Here is a 24,949-nt window from a genome sequence, read left to right on the forward strand (position 1 = left end):
GGACCTTGGTATCTTCTGAGTTTAAAATAAGATATCTGAAGAGTCAGTATGCCAGAGGTTTTTGGAAACAGGGTATGAGGAAAGAACCATTTCTTTAAACCACAGTGAATAAACTGAAACACGGTAACTATTCAGTTACTAGGGGTTTTGCTCCTGCTTGCATTGGTCGCCAACCCCACTGCCACTAACTCCTCACCAATCTTTCTACCTTTAGACCTCACCCCCGCAACTAATTAAGCCAGGGAGGGGGAACCCTATGGGCAACTTTGACAGGTGAGCAGGGCAACCCACACATCAAGCACACAACATAATTGTGATGTCACATGATTGCCCCACCTACCTGTCAAAGTTGGCCCATAGGATGGAAGCAAAAAAGGTTCCCCACCCCTGGTTTAATGAGTTACTATGTGTATGGTGCAAAGACCCTTCGTGGTGCAGAGTGGTAAGCAGCGGTAACACAGCCGAAGCTCTGCTCACGGCCGGAGTTTGATTCCAACGAAAGGAGGAAGTCGAATCTCCGGTAAAAGAGGCCGAGGTCCACTCAGCCTTCCATCCATCTGTGGTCGGTAAAATAAGTACCTAGCCTATGCTGGGGGGTAAAGAAAGGCCGGGGAAGGAACTGGCAATCCCACCCCATATATACGGTCTGCCTAGTAAACGTCGCAAGACGTAGTGCGAGTCGTTTCCAACTCTTAGGGTGACAAGTGCGGGGACACCTTTACCTTTTTATGTGTATGGCGGAGTTAGACCTAGCTAAGCCTCCCTCCTTTTAGACCTGGCCAAGCCTCCCTCTCACCCTTCAACAGTAAGCAGTATTGTCCTCTCACCCCTTATTGGCTTAGCACTGGATTCGGGTACATGTGAAAGATCCCTATAAGGACCTCCCTCGTGCATGCAAACCAAGCAGGACTGCCCTGTCTTTGCATCAGCTGATACGAGGTGGAAGGGCAATCCTACTTAGTGCTGGGTTCAGGTGCATAAACAGAGATCCCTCAAGGGACCTATCTTGTGCACCTGAACCAAGCAGGATTGCTCTCCCTTCATATCATCTGATGTAACACTGTTTAATGCTGGGTACAGATGCATGAGAGAGATCTCTGCTGGAAGCTCTCTCACGCACATGAACCCAGTGCTAAGCATGGTTAGACGTTCTCCCATGAGGAGTAGGGAAGCAGAGGAAGGAGATGAAGGTGGATGGTCCAGGCAAGTGACAGAGGAAACCTCAGGACAGGCTGGGGCAGTTCCTTAACAACTGTCCTACTGCCTGCCGCTTTCCTCCTCCTCCACCACCACTGCTAAGCCTGAAATGGCATTGTTGGTGAGGCAGGCAGGCAGCAATGGTGCAGCAGTGCAGGACAGTTGCTGAGGAGCTGCCCCAGCCTGTTGTGACTGCTCCTCCATGGCTTACCAGCACCAGTCTCCTCCTCCCTCCTCTGCACCTCCCTTGCCAACCCCCCCAATGCCTCTAGGTGATAGTGCACCTGATTGCTTTGCCATTTCTCTCCACTAAATCCTTCCAGCCCCTCTTTACTCCTGTCTCTTTCTGTTTCTCTCCTCTGCTAAGCCTTCCCACCACCCTGGTTTACTCCTGCCTGTCTCCACTTCTCTCCACTGCTTAACCTTCCCCCCTTTATTCCTGTCTGTCTGCATTTCTCTCCCACTCCTCAGGTGCTCACTCACACACTCACTCTTCTGCTGCACCTGGCTGCCACCATGGAACGCTGCCCGTCGTCATGTTGTAGTTTGCAGTGCCATCTGTCTGTGGCCAAGCAAACTGCAGCATGATGATTACAAAATGTAATATAGTTAGGTTAGATAGATAAAGTAGGGCCCCACTTTTCAGTGCCCCGCTTTTCGGTGTTCCGCTGATACGGCGCCAGCCACGTCCTCTGCCCCCTTCTTCTCCTCCTCTGGCGCAATCAGCTGTAGCATGCCTTTGTCCTGCTCGCTGCCTTCATCCTGGAAAGGGATGAGTTCGTTTGGAGTGCCCAGGTTGTCATCGCCGCTGCCGCTGCCGCCACCACACTACAGCTGATCTCCTTCTGCTGCGCGATCAGTGGGTTAGGTTCCAGACCCCCACGCCACAGCTGATCCACTTTTCAGCAGGCGTCTGGAACCTAACCCGCCATATAAGTGGGGCCCTACTGTAGATTTATAGTGAATATGAACTGAATAAAACTACAATATAAAGAGAGCAATTGCTAGTCGGGCAGTATAAAAGTTGAATAAATAATAATAATAAATAATAATAAAATCTTAAGATTTTTATTATAAAAAGAAAATAAAGCAGGACTCCAATCCAGTACTCAATTATGAATACATGTTCAACTGAAATGAATAAAACCGTGTTGGTTTCTGTGTCATCAATGTTTCAGCAACACAATCAGTCCATTTGAAAATAACTGAATGCCAACTGAGTGTAGAATTACAGGAGTTTGTTTACTCCATATAGAACTTTGTGTGATAGCTTGTGTCATGGCCCCTTTAGAGGACTCGGAGGAGGAGGAGGAGGCAGAGTTAGCAGACCCAGGAGAAGGAACTAGTGGAACCCCTGAGGACACAACTCTGTGACTTCCCCAGCTGGACAATGTCCAGGACCTGGCTGAAGCCCCTCAATCGGATTCTGGGTATGAACAGGAGGCTCCCCTCCCCCCTGCAGAAAAGAGACTCCAGCGAGTAGCACAACAACGAAGGAAGAGGTCGGGTCGTTTAAGAACAAGCAGCTCTGAGCAGCTGGGAGACTAATCACGGGCACCTGGCTTAGGGAGTCTGTTATAAAAGGCAGTTCAAGTTGAGACAGCCCCAAGGTTGTCATGGAGGCCATGAACTCTCGAGCCGGAACACTAGAGGCAGACTCAGCATGGACATTGAAATCACCCAGCACTATCGTTCTGGGCTCCTCCAACGCCACAGCCGAGATGACCTCCGCCAGCTCGGTCAGAGAAGCTGCTGGGCAGCAGGGTGGACAGTACACCAGCAGCAACCCTAGTTTACTGTCTTCTCAGCCCAACATCCTCACAGCCCGCTCCAAGACAGAGTAGTTTCCTGGTGACAGAGATGGAAGTTCTGTAGACCACAGCAACTCCTCCCCCCTGTCCCTGCAGCCTGTGCTGGTGCTGCAGCGAGTATCCAGGTGGGCAAAGCTGGGTCCGATCAACCTCTCCAAGCTCACCCACCCAGGTCTCGGTAATACACACCAAATCGGCACCTTCATCCACAATCAAGTCATGGATGAGAGTGGTCTCATTATGTACCGATCTGGCATTAAACAACAACACACAAAGGCCAGTGGGCACAGCAGATGAGCAACGACGAACCAAACCATGAGAGGAGTGGCAGCAAGGAACAATGAGTTTAACAGCATGAGAAACAGTCACTCAGGTATATAGAGCAATAATTTCAACATCAGTGACAGAAGCAACTATTCATTCCATTAATAAAAGAGATCCTACAAATTTATGTTAGACTGTGGCAAAGAGAAGAACTGTAATGCACTACCAGAAGCCCTTATTTCTGAGGATATTTGGACAAGTTTTTTTTCAGAATAAATGTAATAATCCATGTGGGTTATGGGTGCCTTCATAAAGAAAAAAAACATAAACCTGAGATCCACCCCCCCCTTTTATTTGGTGGATGAAAGCAAACTGACCAACATATAGGTGAATTATGTGCTGCTAAATAGAAAGAGTCTGACTTAATTATTCCTGAAATCTTAAACATCTTTTCAGTTTGGCTGCTCATTCTTAACAAGTGTTTCAAATAATGTGATGTTAAATGAAATATTCCCTATATCATGAAAAGTAACCTTTTTTGGTTGCATTAACCCTCAACCAAACTTTGGGGGGGCATACCAGTGGTTGGTGTGGTCAAAAGTGCACTCTTGCATGCACACACTCAGAACACACACACACACGTGTAGACACACACAGAAGCACACAACCCCTGTCCTTACCTGATTTATGCAGATCAGATGGGGGGTATCACCCCATCTCTGCTAATCAGATGATCAATCTGATAATCAGGGAAGGGTGACTTGCATTCCTATCAGGGAACTGGGCTCTGTCCAACTCAGCCCCTGTGCCCACTTTGTTTCTTTATGCTGCTCCCACCAAAAATTAGTGGGGTTTTGCAGGGCCAGATCAGAGCCCTGAACTGAGGTCCAATCACCTCTGCCCTATATGGAAAACAATTCTAGTAGTACCAATATTAAACAATGACAATGGATCAAAATACTTTCCCCACTTATTCTTGCTTTTATTCACTGCACAGTTTGGTTTTGGCTGAGTGCATTAGCACTAATATTAATTGTTTGCCACTGTAAATATTCTTTAGTACCTGATCTTGAGATTTCTTTTTCTTCTTCTTTTTGCCCCAACATCCTGAACTTTCAGTATCTTTTCCATTGGCATCACCACAAAGTAAGCCATCAAGCTCATCTGTCCCCATTTGTTGTCCCTGAGAAGTTTCTGCAGCAAGTCTGTATGAGAGGTTCCTTAAAATGCACACACAGTTTTCAACGGTCTAAAAAGGAAGAAAAAAAAATGAAAAAAAATATTTTAGGATTCACATATTCATCAGAAAAGTTATCAGTCTTGATCCATGTTTGTAAAAGATTTTTTTTTGCCTAAAATGCTCCCTAGACTAGCAAACTACTGTTTGTAGAAACCCTGAAAAAAATGGCAAGTCAGAGTCTTAAAATGGCCAATTCAAATGCCCACCATGGTGGTGGGGTAAATGAGAGAAATGGAAGGGTAGCCTACTTTTGACATGCCAAGTTTTTCACATGTATGCATGGGGTGCTTCCAAAAAAAAGCACCTTCCAATGTGAAAGCCAAAGTACCTCTGGTGAGTATGTAAGAAGCCGAGAAGTATTTTTTTTTATTGAGAGAAGGGAGTCTTAGTCAACATTTAACAGGGCTGCCAGCACTGATCAAGTTTCAGAGAAAATCCAATGTGAAAAGGGATATAAGATAAAAATGAGATAAATAGGATTTTGTCACTTACAACACAGAGTAAAAAGGCTACATGTCATAGTCTTATGTGTATATCTTGCATGAACCCCACAGGGATGCATAATTAAGAAAACAACAGGAAACAGTAAAGTGTATTTTAGAGAGTCATCCATTATATACGCTGCTTATGTGAATTATCTGAGCTACAAGAATTCTTTAAGTAGTGAAAATATTAGATATCCCATTCAGCCTGCCTGTAAGATTGGTGGAAATAATATCGTACAGAACAGAGAAGAATCTCAGAGACAGCTTTTGCTTTTCTGCACAGAATTCATACTGAAATCTAGAAGTACACTTCATGGTAAACCTAAAACAATTTCTTAAAAATGGGTTTGCTTTTCATTTAAAAGCTAATTCTGATTTAATTTTAAATGGTTCAGTTTTAATAATATGGGCCTTTGGGGCTGATATTTTCCCTTAGAATTGTAACTAGGGGGTGGAGAGTGGTGACTGAGAAGGGCCTTTTTTTTCATTTGCTTTCAACTCCACTTCCTTCACAAGAACATAAGAAGAGCCTGCTGGATCCAGCCAGTGGCCCTTCTAGGCCACCATCTTGTTCTCACAGTGGCCAACCAGATGCCTATGGGAAGCTCACAAGCAGGGTCTGAGCGCAAGAGCACTCTTCCCTCCCTCTGCAGTTTCCAGCAACTGGTATTCAGAAGCATGCTGCCTCTGACTTGTGGATATCATTCTGATATTATTATTCTTCATGGATTTGTCTAATCCTCTTTTAAACCCATCCAAGTTGGTGGCTGCCTCCTCTGGGAGCGAGTTTCATAACTTAACTATGTGCTGTGTCACGAAGTACTTTCTTTTATCTGTCCTGAATCTTCCAGCATTCAGCTTCATTGGAGGTTCTAGTGTTATGACTGAGGGAGATCTTCCTGATCATGTAACAGAGCCCATTCTCCTCCTGTGTCCTAACCCTTCCTGTCTTCTAGTTGCCATTTACTCTCCTGTCCACTACACTATCAACTTGTCTTCATCCTCTAGCTGTTTCTTATGATATTTAAACTTGTTACTGCCTTCCCTGTTCTGGAAAAAAATATCTCTTCACTTATTCCTCCATTTCCACCTACCATCCCATTTCCCTCCTGCCCTTTATTTCCAAATTCTTGGAGCATGCTGTTTACTCTCACTGTCTTGACTTTCTCTCATCTAACACCTCTTTGGGTCTTGTCTAATCTGGATTTCAATACCACCTATGCACTGGTGATCCCTAGATCTACCTCTCTACCCCAGCTAGATCTCTTTTGCTCTTCATTTAGTGCTGCATCTCCAACTGCCTCTCTGATATTTCTGCTTGGATATCTCATCATTATCTCACACCAAGTAGGTCTAAGACTGAACTTCTCATATTTTCTCCTGGTTCTCTTCTTGTTCATTCTCCTTATCCATTGATGATGACACCATCCACCCTATTTGATCAGACATGAAGCTTTGGTCTTGTCTTTATGCATTTCTTTATGCCACATTCCATTTGCTGCCAAATCACATCTCTCTTGAAAACATTGCAGAAACATGGTCCTTCCTGTCTTCCCTCTCAGCAAGCACTCTGGTCCAAGCCTAGATAGTCTCTTGCCCCGACTACTGCAGCCGTCTTCTCTCTCTGGTCTTTCGTTATCTCACCTTCATTCTCTCATACCTATTCAACAATCTGTTCTCAAAATTATTCACCCCTCTAATCATTCTGACCAATGATGCCCCTCTTCATGTCCATATACTTGCTCCCTATCCACTCCTGTGTCCTGCACAAGCTTTGCTTCTTTACCTTCAAAACCTTCTATGGCCTTACCTGTCCTACCACTACACTCATACACTGATTCATCCCTTCTTGTCAACTTTGCTTGTCTAGCTCCACTCCTTTCAGTCATCCAAATATTTTGTGCTTCCTGAAACAAGTCCACTCTTTCTCTCTAATGTCTAGAACTGCCTCTCAGAACACCTTCATGTGCCCACCTCCCTTACTTCCTTCAAATCATTTCTCAAGCCTTGTGTTTTCTGGGAAGCCTTTAGATTAGAGCAATCCCAAATTCAAATATCCTATATTGTAGCAAAGCTGAAGTGCAGGCAACTACTGGTCAACACTAATTTTATTGCCAATGATGTTTGATCGATTTTAGGGTAACTTTGTGTCGCTGATTCCGAATATGGCATCGGTTTTGCTAGATTGGCTCTAATTTTTGAGATAATGGATGCCCCCATTGAAAAACTTAACAAATTCAAAAAAAATAATGGTCAGGCATAGCCTACCCACAAATGACATGGGAATTGTCTCAAATCATACAAAAGTAAACACATGAAATACCTAATGGCATTGTATTCAGTACAATAACATTAAAACAGAGTAAGCTGATTCAGATAATCACAATTAATGCATAGAAAAACGCTGTGTGTACGATTTTCTTTTATGTGGGGCATCAGGACAATCACGTTGGAGGCTCCAGCAGTAGTCTGCCATCATGTGTCTGTCCCATCTGCCTTGATACCTTTCCTCCATCACCTTTATATCCTGATGGAACCTCTCCCCTTGTTCCTCACTAAAATCACCAAGATTATCCGGAAATCTGTCTAAGTGGCTATGGAGATAGTGTACCTTTATGCTCATATTAGTACCCAAATGTTTAAAGTTAGTGAGCATGTTTTGCACCAATTCTTCATAATTGTCTGCTTTGTGGTTACCCAAGAAGTTCTTGACAACTGAGACATAACTGCACCAGGCAGGAGCTTCAACATCATTCATAAATTTAGTGAAATTCAAATCATTGATGAGTTTACGAATTTTAGGACCATCAAAGATTCCTGCTTTTAGTTTTTCCATAGTCAGTCCAAGGAACGATCTATAAATGTATTTGAAGCAATCACCATCTTTGTCCAAGGCCTTAACAAATTGCTTCATCAGTCCAAGCTTGATATGGAGTGGTGGGAGAATGATTTTTTCTCTGTCAACCAATGGCTTGTTAATGATGTTCGCTGCAACTACAGTCATGTGTTACCTTGAAGGCCATGTCACTTTTCCCCAATGATCTCGCTTTGCCCTACTATCTCACAAGCAGATGAAACAAGGGTACTTCATGTATCCACTTTGCTGCCCAAGCAAGAAGTTCACCATCTTTAGATCAACACAAATAGACCACTGGTGCTCATGATAGCAGAGCTTCTGCAAGACCATTTTGATATTTTCATATTCTTCTTTAAGTTTTGTTGAGTGAGCAATTGGAAGAGATGCATAGCGGTTACCATTGTGCAATAAAACACATTTCAAGCTTCTGGTGGAGCTGTCTATAAAAAGCTGCGAATCTTCTGGTCAATATTCCGGTAGTTCCATTTGGAGAAGAAGTCCAGGAATGTTATTGCAGTATACAAGTTCTTCATCTTGGCTGAAGTATGGAAGAAGTCCCTCCTCTCTTGTCCAATAAGCTGTTATGTTAGCTTCCGGCTGTAGACAGTTCTTTTCCATTAGCCTGGATGCTAAAAGTTCAGATGCTTGCTTTGACAGACTGAGGTCTCGTATCAGATCATTGAGTTCCTTTTGGGAGAACTGCTCAGGTGTTGAAAAGCTTTCTTCATATCAACTTCCAGGGCTCCCACCTGTGCTACACTCCACGTCCAGCATTTCTTCAACATCTGACAATGGAAGGTCAGGCAGTGAGGTAAACACTGGTATGGGAACGCCTTCGCTGTGTGGCACAGGTCGCCTTGCTGAGCCCAAATCAGGATACTCCCACTTATGTTTCTTGTAGCGATTGAAGCCTTTCACATTCACAACACAAAAACAACAATCATCGTGATGGTTTTGCGGCTCTCTCCACACCGTAGGCACACCAAAGTTTAAACGTTTCATTTCTCCATTTTTCCACTGTCGTAGGCACTCTACACAGGTTTTGCAAACCTTATGGGGAGCCCAAGACTTATCTTGATCTCCAAGCTTCACTCCAAAATAAGCAAGATATGCTTGTTTTACAAAGTCAGTGATGTTTTTTCTTTGGTTTTTGCAGAGTGTATTCACCACCAGGGCTGGCTCAAGGAATGCGGGGGCCCTTGGGCATTAGCCTGCCCCGGGCCCCTCTGCTTCCCTTCTGCGATCCCGCAGATCGCAAGACAAGCTTCCGAACCGCCCACCATCCCCCGCGCTTCACCTACCTTTCTCTGCTGTTCGCGCAGGGTTGCCATCACTAAAGATGGCGGCTGAGGTTTCCGTAAGGGACTGAAACCTTTGCCGCCATCTTGGTTGATGGCATGCAGTGCGAACAGCAGAGAAAGGTAGGTGAATTGCTGGGGATGGTGGGGATGGCGGTTGGTTCGGAAGCTCGTCTTGTGATCTGCGGGATCGCGGAAGGGGAGCGGAGGGCTCCCCAGGGGCTCCTAGAGCTGTGGGGCCCTCGGGCCAGTGCCCAACCTGGCCGCCCTTTGGAACTGGCCCTGTTCGCCACAAATGTTGCAGAATACATTAGGATTGTTTAAGCAGCCTCTTCGTGATGAACTCATATTCCTCTTCCAAAAAAAAAAAAAAAAGTATCAATATGATATTATATGCAATGGATAAACTTGCAAAACAATGTTCAAGAGTAAAAAGACAGACCAAACCCTGCTGCATATGTCAGCAGCTACAGGACGTATTGGGGTACAATTGTCATTTGAGGGGTATCCGTTATCTCAAAAACTAGAGCCAATTTGGCAAAACTAATGTCATTTTTGGATTTAGCACCCCCAAAATACCCTAAAGTCATTCAAACATCCTTGGCAACTAAAAACAAAATTTTTTTTGTTGGGCTGTCATATATTCTCCACTACTGCTACTATGTACCCCTGCCTCCATTTCCATCCAATTCCCCTATTTCATGTGCCTATTTTCAGATTGGAAGCCCCCTAGGGAAAGCACCTGTCTTTGTAAAGCACCGTGTACACAGATGGCACCATAGAAATAAATAAATCACAGTTCTTCCATCATGAAGGTACATAGGTATATTGAAGTTCATGACACAATGGCAGTAGGCATTACTGCACCATACACTAGTAATTCTGAGGAATATAATTTAAACAACCTCATTGTGATTCACCTACTTGGTTGAATATTGAACATACTTAGTTTGCCATGAAAATATTGTATCAAAGGTTGTGTCAATAAATACACTGTTAATTGAACAGTAATTGAATCTTACTTGGTATCTCAGATGTGTCAAATTCCTGGCATGATTCAGTAGTGACATTCTAACTCACTGCCTTGTCACCACTTCAGGCAAAATACTCTAAACTGGAAGTTGAGAGACTGAGGAGTCCTCTCTGTTGAGTCATCATTTGATGGTGAAAGCTAGTAGCATGAAAATGAAAAAATGCCCTGTTTTGGCAAAGTTTGATGATACCAGATAACAGTAGCAACGTTTCTCTTTAAGTGCTTCAAGTTGCACTCTGGCTAAAGTGTGGAGAACTTGGCTGTAAATGCTGGTTTAGTGTTGGTTAATAAGCCAGGACTGTGTGCTGACGGTGGCAAGCAAAAGATGCTGATTATCAGACCATGATATTATGGTTTGTACAAAGCTGCACACATGTTTATGTCAAAGGAAATTTAAGTGTTTTTATGTCATGATAAAGGGAAAAATATATATATTCACTGACCAAAACAGGTTCAGAAAATAATTTCCTTCCCTGTTATTCTAAATGCTGTAAATTAATGTTTCAGGCATTTTGTTCTTTCATGTGCACAGTTGGAATTGGGAATCTAGTTTTGCCTCATTTACAGCTTTAAGCAGTAAAGCAATCTTTCATTTAGGACAAGTACCTATAAAGGAATCTTCCTAAGAACAGAAGCCTCTGGCTAAGGTTTTATTTATTTAGAATATTTTCCCCATTCTTGGTGCCTGTAAGGAAACAGTGTGAAAGCCATTGATCTGAACAAGTTCAGAAGATCCAGGTCCCAAGTATTTCAATGCCTCATTTTCTATCTGTCAAAGCAATTCAAGCAGCTTTGATACACAGCCACTGATTTAGCTTTTATGCAGCTAATGAAGTTAAAAACGCCCCCACTTTCTTCACTGCTGGAGACAGCAGGAAACAGGAGTGCTGTTTGGTGCAGGCAAAAACAGTTTTGTATGAATTGTATTCCAGACTGCAATGATAACCTGGCAGATTAGACTGTTTTACTACTCACTAATTGATTGTAGATGGTTATATGACATACTGTAATCTGCAAACACATCAGTTACTGGGCCATGCATATAATATTTCACTGAACAAAGACTTCTATTCAGGATGTGCTGCTTTTCTCTGACAACTGTATAAAAACACAAATCAGTTTTGCTTTTTCTAGCAATCTGAAAAGTTCAAAAGGTAAAAAAAAAGCAGCCTTTCACACAAACATGACCTGCAAATATTATAGAAAAGAATGCTTATCACAGCTGGCGTTTTATTATCTTTGCCCATAGCTATTGTGCTGAAATCTAATAATTGCACCTGTGGTGTGGAATATGAAAGTGTCACACACATATATATTTAAGTTCTTCATACAAATAAACTAAGATAAACTTCATATCTGCAAAATAAACTTTTCCTTCTTGTCATGCAACAATGATCTTGACTAACAGAGATGTGTTAATGTACAAGTTAATTTCAAGTGGTAACTAATGCTTTATACATCTGTAGAATTGGGGTCAGGTCTAAAGACAGATTTGTCTAGTCAGAAATTACACACACACACACACCATGGTGGGGCTAAACTATGTGCCCCCCCAGCATTCATTGTAATATCTAGACAGCCGTGGACGTTTCTGGACTGGGATAGCCTGACCACTGTTGTCCATGCACTGGTAACCTCTAGGCTGGATTACTGTAATGCACTCTTTGTGGGGCTGCCCTTGAGGTTGGTCCGGAAGTTGCAGCTGGTGAAAAATGCAGCAGTGAGACTGCTCACTGGGGCAGGGTATCGCCAACATGTTACCCTGCTGCTGAAAGAATTGCACTGGCTGCCCATTTGCTACTGGGCCTAGTTCAAGGTTCTCGTTTTGGTGTACAAAGTCCTATACAGTTTGGGACCAGGGTACCTGAAAGACCGTCTTATCCCTTATATACACAGTGATCACTGTGCTCTGGAGGTGAGGGCCTCCTGCAGATACGTTCTGCACAATATAGGAAATGGACCTTTAGTGTGGCAGCACCTACCCTGTGGAATTCCCTCCCTTTGAATATTAGGCAGGTGCCATCTCTGTTATCTTTCCAGGGCCTTTTGAAGACTTTCTTCTTTCAACAAGCCTTTTAGGTTGAGCCCTATCCCAGTCTGCATCTGTGTTGGAATTGCTTAATATGTTTTTAATAATGTTTTTAACCCTTTTTTAATTTTTTAAAAAATGTTTTTAACACTGTTTTGTTTTAATGTATTTTAAGATATGTTTTTATGATGTTTTAAAGTGCTTTTAGCGCTTTGTTTGCCACCCTGGGCTCCTGCTGGGAGGAAGGGTGGGATACAAATTAAATAATAAATAATAAAAAAATAAATAAATAAACTTGGGAATCCCCCCTGTTGTTGTTAGACAGCAACAGCATCACTGTGTGTGTTGAAACATCAATATTGGATCTTAACTCTGTACTGATAGATTTCCTGGAGTTGATGTCAACAGACCCCTGACAATATGGACAAGCTCCACTGGACAGCTACTTGAGGATGCGATGGAGGCAGAGAAGTGCCAGGCAACATATACAAGGTGGCCATATCTCTCTCTCTCTCTCCCTCTCCCTCTCCCTCTCCCTCCCTCTCTCCCTCCCTCTCTCCCTCTCCACACACACACACACACACACACACACACACACACACACACACACACACACACACACACACACACACACACACACACACACACACAGACCACGGGCACACATACATCTCTCTCATCACACATTTCACATATATACACACATCTCTCTCTGCCTATGTGCATCTTTTCACACACATACACAAAGAACATACACATATACCTTCCCCCATCTCTCTCTCACATACACACAAACATCACACATACACATAGACCCCACATTCCCCCCTCCCACACGTACACACCATATATATGTCTCTCCCCCTCTCTCTGCCCAAGTGCATTTCTCTCAATCACACATACAGAGCATACTTGAGTAGCCCCCACTTCAGAAAAGCCCCTCCATGTGCAAAAGGAGTGCCTGTTGCCAGCAGGCAACAATTGGCTGAATGATGGGGCAATCCCCATCGCTCCTTCCTCCCTCCCTCAATGAAAAAAGAAAACCCCTTCATGGGGCAAAGCAAATGCCTATCACCAGCTTCATATGGCTAGCAGGCAACAAATCAGCAAACAAGAGTAGGGTGAGCAGGGAAGTGGTTTCTGCTGTTTCTTGTCCCCGAAACATTCTTCCAAACCAACAGGAGTGTAAGGGGGCAGACCCTTCCAGCTCCAGCAACTGCTCTGCCATTTCCACAGCATAATCTACATAGGGGTCACCAACCTCATATCCACAGATGCCAAAGGCCTAACCACTGCATCACACTGGCGCTCACAAGTACTTTGAACAACATTTGTATTAAAAAAACCAAAGAATTTTAATTAAGAATTGATACCAAACACTGCTAGAAAGTCTTGTGAAGCCAAATTCCAAGCTTCTTGGTCTCTAATGTTTCCTGTTCTGGTTGTAAGTTTTGACTCAAAAATCTGAGGTTCATGGACTTTTTGCCATTTATTACAAACACTCTGGGCTTAACTACTTAGTACTTGCCGCCACTACACTAAACTATAAAGTGAGTATGAGAAAATGGCAGACATATAACACATTAATATACAGTATGGCTTTTCTTAAAGGTGAAGATCCTACAGTGTAACTTTTACTACATGAAAGATATATGATGTGCCTCTACTAATGTCCTTTACACTACTGTTTCTATAAAACAATGACAAACCTTGCTATCAATTTCACTGCTCCCTAGAGCAGACTGAATCACGTACAGCAATGCATCAGTAAGTCCATCACATTCTCTCATTCTTCTGCGGGCTTCTTCTCCAGCAGAGCTGACATTCCTAGAAGAAAACAACAGTAGTTACAATCTTCTCATTCTGCAAGTCATTTCTGACAACAGACATGCTACAGTCTCATTTTGTTTTTAAAAAAGCTCTGTGACTGGCTGTGATTGGTGAATGAATCTCTTCCAAGAAGCTTTTCTTGAAAGAATGAAATTATGATTTTCTATACTTTTAAAAAATGGGCTAACACACAAGGTAGCTTTAGGAAGGTAATGTAAGTCTTACTTTTACAGTTCTTATGTCAAAGCCATGCCCCCTCCACAATGAAAAGTACAATGTATAACACATAAAACTATTCAACAATGGTAATATTTATTTTGTATACTCTCCATGTTTTTTTCATTTTACAAGGAGCTTGCACCTTCTCAATAACATTTGAAGCCAGTGTGATGTAGTGGTTAAGGTGGACTACAACCTGGGAGACCAGTGTTCGAATCCCCACACAGCCATGAACCACACTGGGTGACCTTGGGACAGTCACTGCCTCTCAGCCTCAGAGGAAGGCAATAGTAACCCCCCTCTGAATACCGCTTTTCATAGGGTCGCCACAAGTCGGAATCGACTTGAAAGGAGTCAATTTTTCCCCCATTCCTTTGAAAGTGGTTATGCTTTAAAACGTCCATCTAGTTGCTGTGAAATGTACCAGTGTTGTTATTAAGTATCAGTATCTGCTTTTATGTTCAAATATCATTAATAAAACTTAATCCAGAAGATACCACTTTAACATCTGTGAGCACCCAAGTCAAGCAGAAGTTCAGCACTCTCAAACTAGCACTAAACAACAACAGAGGAACTTAATTAAATACAAATGGCAATGCTATCCCTGCAATTTCCCCAAGCCTAAGCAACAACAACATACAGAACGCAATGCTGAACAGGTTTTTTTGTTCTTCATTTCATTAGGGTTTTCTATCGACTTCTCAGGCACCAATTCTTAAGCTAGCGTGTTGCGGCCTATTGCCGAAATAAACACAGACACCATTCATTGGGTTAAATCATGGGCCACTTTATTAAAACAGAGTCAATTATAACCAATGAACCTGCAGAGGGACAATCCAGTGCGGGGGAATTCTGCTGATCCAGGCGAAGCCTGCTTGCAGCTATGGGGCAACCAAACCTTGCCTGAGCCTGGGGCTGCCCTGTGCCAGGCCCCAGCTCCGGCCACACCCTGAAGATGTATAGGGGGTCCAACCCGCATCACCGCCCCCCGGAGCCTGCTGCGTGCTACGTCAGCACGCCAGCGCGCTGCGTGCACGCCCCCCTCACCAAGATGGCGGCTTGGCTGCGGCCGCAAAACACGTCCCTTCGCCCGGTAAGTCCCGGGCGCGGAAAGGGGTTCTCTTGGGATGCAAGGAGTAAGCCTAAAAATCATTATGTACTGCCTAAATTGTTACTTTTCCTGACATTTGCATCAGTAAAGCTATCATATATCTTTAGATTACCAGCTACTGATTTTCCTGAATATGAATAACATAATTACATAAATAACTCTAAATTTGAATATGGTCCTGCATTCTTGATGTTTCAGTCAAATGGTTTGTAAAATTAGTTAGCTTTCATTCAATCAGCCATCATTCTAAAAACATCAGTACAATTACCCTGTCTGGTAAACTTTTATCCCTTTTTATCCTTATGCTCCTGTGTGTCTAGGATTCCTTTGCTGCTGCCAGGGCCGCCGAGCCGAGTTTGGGCTCTGGTGAAAATTTTTTTTGCCCCCCCCCCAGCAAAGGGCAGACTGGCTAAAAATCTTTACACTTTAATATTTTATATCATTATTATCTTCTTTGAAATTACAATGGATGTCAAAAGCAATCGACAAATAATGATACTACTGAGAAAGACAAGAACATATGCGACATAGTCGGGCCCTGGGCCTCCTTCCGGACCGCCGGGCCCTGGTAATTTGTCCTGGCTTCCCCCCCTCTCGTTGGCCCTGGCTGCTGCCCCTCCATTACACAGACCACTGTTCTCCCTCCAACTCACTGATCCATAGCCCTTGATGTAGGTCACGATCACCATGAGGTGAGCAAAAGGCCAGGCCCAGTGGGCCCTCCTCCTACCCTCATGGCTTTCACCCCAGCTTATGCTGCCAATGTGAGCAAATGGTGGGACAGACACATTTCTCCAGGGCTAGTCCTACCCCTCACTTGTAATGCAGCAACAACTGAGACAACAGATGAAAATTATTCCCAGAGTTGACTTAATCTGTCAGCCCTGAGAGCACTTCAGTAGAGTATGCACTGAAATATACGTCAAAATCTTTGGGGTACATTCTAAGATACACACTCTTTGTTGCAGGGAATTGCCTGCGGTGCACTGGCCTCTTCCTTCAGTTACCTAAGAATATGGTCGTAGGACAGAAAAACATGACAGCTTTCATTATCCCACAGATTGGACTGAGCATGAAGCAGAGAATAGAGGGAAGCATGACTTGCAACAAAAAGGCTTAGCACTGGAGCCAAGTACTGGAAGGGAGAACGTGAGAGGGAGCAAAACTGCCTCTCACTTATAATCTTGATGGTCATTTAATAATAATAATAATAATTTAATTTTTAGGCCGCCTATCTGGCCGAAGCCACATTACTTAAGCCAGTTAAGTAATAAAAGAGATATTATTTATTATTTATTTATTTATTTTATTACATTTTTAGACCGCCCTATAGCAATAAGCTCCCAGGGCGGTGTACAGCATAATAAAACAGGTTAAAATACAAGTGGATGTAGATACATAATAAAACATAATTAAAAATTTTCAATTTTAAATTCAAATTTTAAAATTTTTTAAAATTTTTAAAATGCCTGGGCGAAGAGGTAGGTCTTTACCTGGCGCCGAAAAGATAACAAAGAAGGCGCCAGGCGTATCTCATCAGGGAGGGCGTTCCATAGTTCGGGGGCCACCAATGAGAAGGCCCTAGCTCTAGTTATCACTCTCCGTGCCTCCCTATGCGTTGGGACACGGAGAAGGGCCTTCGACGTCGAGCGCAGCGACCGGGTAGGTACATAGCGGGAGAGGCGTTCCGCCAGGTATTGCGGTCCGATGCCGTTAAGGGCTTTATAGGTAAGAACCAACACTTTGAATCTGGCCCGGAAACATATTGGTAGCCAGTGCAGCTGGACCAGGACAGGTGTTATATGATCAATTTTTTTTTTCCCAGTAAGAACTCTGGCCGCAGCATTCTGCACCAGCTGAAGTTTCCGAACCGTCTTCAGAGGTAACCCTACGTAGAGTGCATTACAGTAGTCCAATCTAGAGGTTACCAGAGCATGGATAACTGTGGCAAGGTTCTCCCTCTCCAGATAGGGTCGTAGTTGGGCTACCAGCCGAAGCTGGTAGAACGCATTCCTTGCCACCGAGGCTACTTGAGCCTCCAGTGACAGGAGCGGATCTAATAAGACCCCCAAACTACGGACCTGCTCCTTTAGGGGGAGTGTAACCGCATCTAGGGCAGGTCGGACATCAACCATCTGGGCAGAGAGCCCCCCCACCAACAGCATCTCAGTCTTGTCAGGATTGAGTCTCAGTTTATTAGCTCTCATCCAGTCCATTATCGCGGCCAGGCAGTGGTTTAGTACATTAACAGCCTCACCTGAAGAAGATGAAAAGGAGAAGTAGAGCTGCGTATCATCAGCATATTGCTGGAAACGCACTCCAAATCTCCTAATGACCTCGCCCAGCGGCTTCATATAGATATTAAAGAGCATGGGGGACAGAACTGAACCCTGTGGGACCCCATATTGGAGTATCCAGGGACTCGAGTAATGCTCCCCAAGCACCAACTTCTGGAGACGATTCTTGAGGTAGGAGCACAGCCACCGCCAAGCAGTGCCTCCAACTCCTAAGTCCGCAAGACGTCCCAGAAGGATACCATGGTCGATGGTATCAAAAGCCGCTGAGAGATCAAGGAGAACCAACAGAGTTACACTCCCTCTGTCTTTCTCCCGACAGAGGTCATCATACAGGGCGACCAAGGCCGTTTCTGTACCAAACCCTGGCCAAAAGCCCAATTGACATGGATCCAGATAATCAGTTTCATCCAAGAGAGCCTGGAGCTGGTGAGCGACCACACGCTCTAAAACCTTGCCCAGGAATGGAACATTTGCTACCGGTCTATAGTTGTCAAGATTTTCAGGGTCCAAGGAGGGTTTCTTTAGGAGCGGTCTCACCACCGCCTGTTTCAGGCAGGGTGGTACCACTCCCTCTCGTAAAGAGGCATTGATCACCTCCTTGGCCCATCCGGCTGTTCCGTTCCTGCTAGCTTTTATTAGCCATGAGGGGCAAGGATCCAGAGCAGAAGTGGTCGCCCGCACCTGTCCAAGCACCTTGTCCACGTCCTCGAGCTGAACCAACTGAAATTCATCCAATAAAACAGGACAGGACTGTGCTCCGGACACCTCATTAGGCTCAACTGCTACAATATTGGAGTCAAGGTCCCGGCGGATGTTTGTGATCTTATCTTGGAAGTGTCTCGCAAACTCATTACAGCGGGCTATTGATGGTATTATTGCGTTCTGAGGACCAGAGTGTAAAAGTCCCCGAACAACCTTATAAAGTTCCGCTGGGCGGTTAGAAGATGACTGAATGGAGGCAGCAAAGTACTGCTTCTTCGCTGCCCTCACCGCCTTCACATAGAGCTTGGTAGAGATCTTCACAAGTGCAAGACCACAGCCGTCGGGAGTTCGTCTCCATTTGCACTCAAGCCGTCTCCTTTCTTGCTTCATCACTCTTAGCTCCGGGGTAAACCACAGAGCCAATTGAGCTCTACAGAGGAGAGGGCGCACCGGGGCGATCGTGTCAACTGCCCGGGTCATTTCCGTATTTCACAGATTGACCAGGGTTTCGACAGGAGCGTCAGTTTTATCAGCCGGAAAACTCCCCAGAGCCTTCTGAAAACCTTCAGGATTCATTAGTCTCCGGGGGCGGACCATCTTAATTGGTCCTCCACCCTTGCAGAGGGGAGAAAACATTGTAAGCCTACACCTCAATAGGCGATGATCTGTCTATGACAGAGGAATAGATGTAAAATCCCTCACTCCCAGATCACCATCCCCTGCTCCAGTAGCAAAAATTAAGTCTAGAGTGTGCCCCGAAATATGCGTAGGGCCAGTAACAAATTGAGACAGCCCCATGGCTATCATGGAGGCCATGAAGTCCTGAGCTGCCCCAGACAAAGCGGTCTCGGCATGAATGTTGAGATCCCCCAATACCATAAATTTGGGGGATCGCAACACCAAACCCGAGACCACCTCCGTCAGCTCAATTAGTGAGGCTGTTGGGCAGCAGGGTGGATGGTACACCAACAGTATTCCCAGTCTGTCTCGCTGACCCAACGTAATATGGAGACACTCCAGACCATTAGCTACCTGGATAGGGTGCCTAATGAGAGGGATGGAACTTCTATAGACCACAGCGATTCCCCCTCCCCGACCCTCGGATCTACCCAGATGCTGAACCGAGTACCCAGGTGGGCACAGCTGGGAGAGATTAATGCCTCCCAGATCGCTCACCCATGTCTCAGTAATAAACGCCAGATCGGCCGCCTCATCCACAATTAAATCATGGATGAGGGAAGCTTTATTATTTACCAATCTGGCATTAAGAAGCAGCAACTGGAGATCCGAGAGATGGCTGATAGAACTACCAGCAATCCTGTGGATGTGGGGAGGACTGGAACACGGTACAGCCACCAATTGTCTGGGCCGAGTTCCCCTCAACCGGCATGTCCTCCTCACAACGCCATACCTCCCATTACCCGTCACTACGCTAACAGGGGCCCCCTCTGGTCCCCCCTCCCAATACCCTATCCTCCCGCCCAGGCACATAATAAAATAAAATAAAAATAAAATAAAATAAAAATACACACACACTCACAACATACAGTCATACAAACATCCACTCATTCCATTCAGGTCTACACAACAACCACAGTCCCGTGCTCCATGCGCACCAACGCAGCTCTCAAACCGTTCTTCTTCCCAGGAAAAGCGCCACCTGGAGCCTGGTCCTGCAAGGTGCCCACGTGCAGAGCAGGAGCCCAAGAAGGAGAGAGCAGAAACGTTGGCCAAGCAGCAGCAGCAAAGCAGGCAGATGGCTCTCCCTCCCTGGGCGGTGATGGTCCTCCTCCCTTGCAGGCACTGGATCTCCCAAGCCCCCTCAGCCGGCCGGCTTATATATCCCCTCCAAAGAAGGGACAGGTGGAACAGTATCAGGCACAGCTGGCTGAGTACCTGGAGCCTGGTCCTGCAAGGTGCCCACGTGCAGAGCAGGAGCCCAAGAAGGAGAGAGCAGAGATGTTGGCCAAGCAGCAGCAGCAAAGCAGGCAGATGGCTCTCCCTCCCTGGGCGGTGATGGTCCTCTTCCCTTGCAGGCACTGGATCTCCCAAGCCCCCTCAGCCAGCCGGCTTATATATCCCCTCCACAGAAGGGACAGGTGGAACAGTATCAGGCACAGCTGGCTGAGTACCTGGGGCCTGGTCCTGCAAGGTGCCCACGTGCAGAGCAGGAGCCCAAGAAGGAGAGAGCAGAGATGTTGGCCAAGCAGCAAAGCAGACAGATGGCTCTCCCTCCCTGGGCGGTGATGGTCCTCTTCCCTTGCAGGCACTGGATCTCCCAAGCCTCCTCAGCCAGCCGGCTTATGTATCCCCTCCAGAGAAGGGACAGGTGGAACAGTATCAGGCACAGCTGGCTGAGTACCTGGGGCCTGGTCCTGCAAGGTGCCCACGTGCAGAGCAGGAGCCCAAGAAGGAGAGAGCAGAGATGTTGGCCAAGCAGCAGCAGCAAAGCAGGCAGATGGCTCTCCCTCCCTGGGCGGTGATGGTCCTCCTCCCTTGCAGGCACTGGATCTCCCAAGCCCCCTCAGCCAGCCGGCTTATATATCCCCTCCAAAGAAGGGACAGGTGGAACAGTATCAGGCACAGCTGACTGAGTACCTGGAGCCTGGTCCTGCAAGGTGCCCACGTGCAGAGCAGGAGCCCAAGAAGGAGAGAGCAGAGATGTTGGCCAAGCAGCAGCAGCAAAGCAGGCAGATGGCTCTCCCTCCCTGGGCGGTGATGGTCCTCTTCCCTTGCAGGCACTGGATCTCTATCCAGGCACTATCATATGGGATTGCCAACCTGCCCCCGCAGGTATCATGGCACCAGGAAAGGTTATCATTGGTGCCCTCAAGCAGGAGCCCCAGACGCTGAGCTTTCATTAAAAAAGAGTAGACCTCTAGCCCTCCTAGTAAGAAAGTTATAAAGTAAAATGTGCAATCTGTGAAATAAGCCAGTCTGTCTGCTCCTGCCTCTCAGTGTTTTTAGCCAATGGGTGAAGTCAGATTGACAAGTGAGCTGATAAGTGATTGATAAGTGAGTTGTTCGGACACCAGGCAATCTCTGGGGCCCTAAAGAGCTTCGGTTTTCCCTTGCACTTTAGTTCACTTTTCCTATCTGATTTTCTATTAGTCCTTGGAATCTCCGTAATTTGTTCTTCCTTTTTCCCTAGCAACCAGGATGCATCTTTCTAGTGGTGGGCTCATCTGGGATCAGGTACTCCCGAAAAGTTATTTTCTGCAAAAAGCGTGGGTGGATGTTGAAGAATCCCCAAACCCCAAAAGGCAAATGCAAAATATAAAAACAGGAAAGACATGTATCCTGCAGTGCAGGAGATGATGTCCAGGAGTCATTAAAAATTCACTGTATAGTTAACTTACAGTACAATGGCATACATGTCTACTTCAGAAGTAAGTCTCTTTGTGTTTAATGGGTTTTACTCCCAGACAAGTGGGTAGAGGATGGCAGCCTAGGCTTTGTTTTAGAATTGGCAATGTGGAAAACACAGCCCTTGTGCTTTTAACAGCTATATGTCCACAATCAGGACCAGCAGAACACAGCTGATTTCCCGTGGTAAGCATGGGATAGTCTGGGGAGTAGGGGGGGCAGGGGGAGATAAATAAATGACTGTACTCTCTCTAATGTGTTGTGCCATGCCTCCCATGGCAGCCATTTTGTGCTATCCCATGCCCCTCATGGCAGCCATTTGGTGACTGGCACCCTCAGCACTCAAAATGTGCCCTCTGGTCCAAAAAGGTTGGTGGCACCTGCTATAGTATCGCTAAGCCTTTATGAGTAATTTAATGTAGCCTACAACATATTGTGCAGTAGGTACAATAGGTTATTCTCTTTTCTGAACACCAATCCATCATATTGTATCTTCATGTTTTTAAAGCAACTTTTAAACTAAGAGGGCTTAGGAGACCCACATGCAACTGTGGTTTTAAAGAAATTGATTTCTTGCTAAATTTCTTTTTTGATGCTTTATTTTATGTGACTTTGCATCAAAGTAACCTCACAGTGGAAGAACGGTGATACATTTTCTTACAGAAATGACAAACAAGCATGTTTGCATATTCAGTTCAATTAATGCCAGGAATTAAGTTTTCTGTACTGGAGTATCTAGGACAGTCATAAGAAAACAGTAAGTGAACCCTAAAAGCTTCTGAAGAAAATGAACTAACCAGGGAAATATTTTTGTAAGCTACCAGAGCTGGATTAATAGGCATCAAACAAATACAAGTGCTTTTCAGTTTCTGGAGCAAAATATTGCCTATTTCTGCAGCTTCAAATAACTATCCCAACAAACTTCCTAACAGTAATTGTTGCACAATTAAGCCATTTGTACTGAATAAGGGTGTATGTGAAATAGTTCTGCATTCTGAACAGATTATAGCCACCAGTGGGGGGGGGGAGAATGGTACACTCAGAAATATTAAAAACTGAGCTTTCATTTAAAAAGTAAGCATGTTTCTCATGAAGGTATAACAGAAAATGTGGATGTAGTATTTTACCTAATTGCAGAGAGTGAGAAAAGCAAACTCATGTCTACCAGCATTCTCCTAATGAGAGCAGAGACACTTGGATAAACTGACAAGCACAAGCAGCTTCTTTTTATATGTTATAAAATTAACATTTATTCCATTAATAATTAAATAATTAACAATTAAATAATGTATTATATATTGCTGCACACCACCTCAACCTCCGAGCAGTGAGATTTCCAGGGGTCCCTGCACTCACCCAGGGCTTGGTTTCCTTGGAAAGAAGGTCAGGGGAGACTGTGGTGTCTTTATGAAATATGTTTTATTTATTTACACACATTCCAACCTGAACTTAGGATGGAGGGGTTCAAGGCATTAGCAGTCCAATATCCAGCTTTCCCATCAGGGTTGCAGGAGGCACCCCAAAGCCATGGTGCAGAGAGCCAATTTCTCTGCCTGCCTCTAGTTCCCAGCCTTTCTCAGACACAACTAAAAACACAAGCCTCTCCAAGGCCCCAGGAGGTGGGGAAGCTCTCCCGAAGAGTTTCAATGACAAAAGGATCTCTCTGGCCCATTCACCAGTTGATGGGCACCTGATGGACCCATTAACCCACCTGGCCACTCTGTTAGATTAACAAAAGAAACTCATCTGACCAGCAGAGCAGGTTTCTCACCCCCAGGTATAAGTCTCCAAATCAGAGGCTGGAAGGGGACTCATAGAAATTATCCATCTCAACCCCAAACCCATAACAATACCTCTACTAGGTTCTAGCTGTTTTGCATTGGTTCCTCCTCCCTGCCTGTTGTACCCTTACAGCCTAAGGGCTTAGACCTTTTCATACATTTCTTACCTTGTCTGTGCTTTGAAATAACAGCACAACAAGAGGTAGAAGCCCGTAAGCACTACAAACAGGGAGCTATGCACAGTTATGATTGGATGCTAAGTAACTGTCAAGAAAATCCTGTACTCATAAACAGCACATCTTGTTTGGATAAGGGTCCCACATATACAATGTCACTTTTTGGCAAGGCAGAAATACCTGTGTAAATTAAAGGGAAGGTTTCACGTGTCCCAAAAGATCAGGGTAAGAAAAGCATGGAGAATTTAAGCTAAAATACAATGAAAGAAAGAGATGTGACTGGGGATTTAAGCATGTATAATAACATTCCTACAGTATTTTCATGTAGCATTGTCATCAGCTTTAAGAAAAATACAGTGAAAAATGAAAAGGAACACACTGACAAATCAACTGTGGACATAATATTATTGATTTTGAATGAAGAGAGAAACACTTAATTCTCCTCCACTAATACTAAAGCTTATTAGTAAGAAATACAATATTTTTACCTATGGATGACAATGCTACAAGTATTTAGAATAACTGTAACTGAAGATGTGGGCAGCAGAGAGAGATGAGAGGGTAATAAAAATTAAATACCTGAAGGTTGACCAAATATAATTTTATAATTAGGCTCATTTTATTTTATATTATATGGATTTGCCACTTGGAACTGTGTATAAACTGGGAACTTTGAATATGCAAGCAACAGAATGTGTAAGCAATAGAAGAAGTAAAGCTATTCACAGTACACATTAAAATGTAATTCAACTGTTAAGTGCATACGTTTTGCCCTCAGTATTTTTTTTTAATTTTTTAACTAAATTGAATTTCTCTGTCCCTTACCTCATCCAAATATTTTCTTACTCCCCCCATTTCCCCTGACAAAAATCTGAGCACACAATATCAATGGAAGAAAACAAAAAATAGCACACAATAATCTATGTGAAGTTATGGGTTGGACCTCTTTTTCTTTCAGCCACACAATGCTAAAAGTCAGAGCAACATTTCTACAGAAGCAGCTTCCTACAGGCAAGTCTTCTGGATATAAAACTGATATCACTTTAAAGTTTGCCAAATATTCTGCGCCTTCAATTATCTAATTGTTGTAAACCACCCAGAGAGCTTCGGCTATGGGGCGGTATACAAATGCAATAAATAATAAATAAATAAATAATTGAATTATTATCTAATCTATTCTGCAGAAGATGATGGACATGGTACAATGGGATCAAAGTGGCTGATCATTCATCTCACTTTTACAAAACCAAATA

At 44.4% G+C, this 24,949-nt stretch overlaps 1 protein-coding gene across 10 annotated transcripts in view; it reads right to left on the reverse strand.

Annotated features, from left to right (window-relative positions):
• Positions 1 to 24,949, reverse strand: part of CTNND2 (catenin delta 2) — a 1,018,171-nt gene that overhangs the window by 162,832 nt on the left and 830,390 nt on the right. For all 10 annotated transcript variants that reach the window (XR_009758379.1, XM_061589265.1, XM_061589272.1 and 7 more), the window contains 2 exons: positions 13,924 to 14,041; positions 4,336 to 4,521 (listed from right to left, as the gene is read on the reverse strand). Coding sequence is in view for 9 of the 10 variants with exons in the window: in XM_061589265.1 (XP_061445249.1) it covers positions 4,336 to 4,521; positions 13,924 to 14,041 (304 nt within the window). In the remaining variant the exon portion in view is untranslated. The remainder of the gene's footprint in view (positions 1 to 4,335; positions 4,522 to 13,923; positions 14,042 to 24,949) is intronic.

This window comes from Rhineura floridana, chromosome 1, assembly GCF_030035675.1.
Source record: "Rhineura floridana isolate rRhiFlo1 chromosome 1, rRhiFlo1.hap2, whole genome shotgun sequence".
NCBI lineage: Eukaryota > Metazoa > Chordata > Lepidosauria > Squamata > Rhineuridae > Rhineura > Rhineura floridana.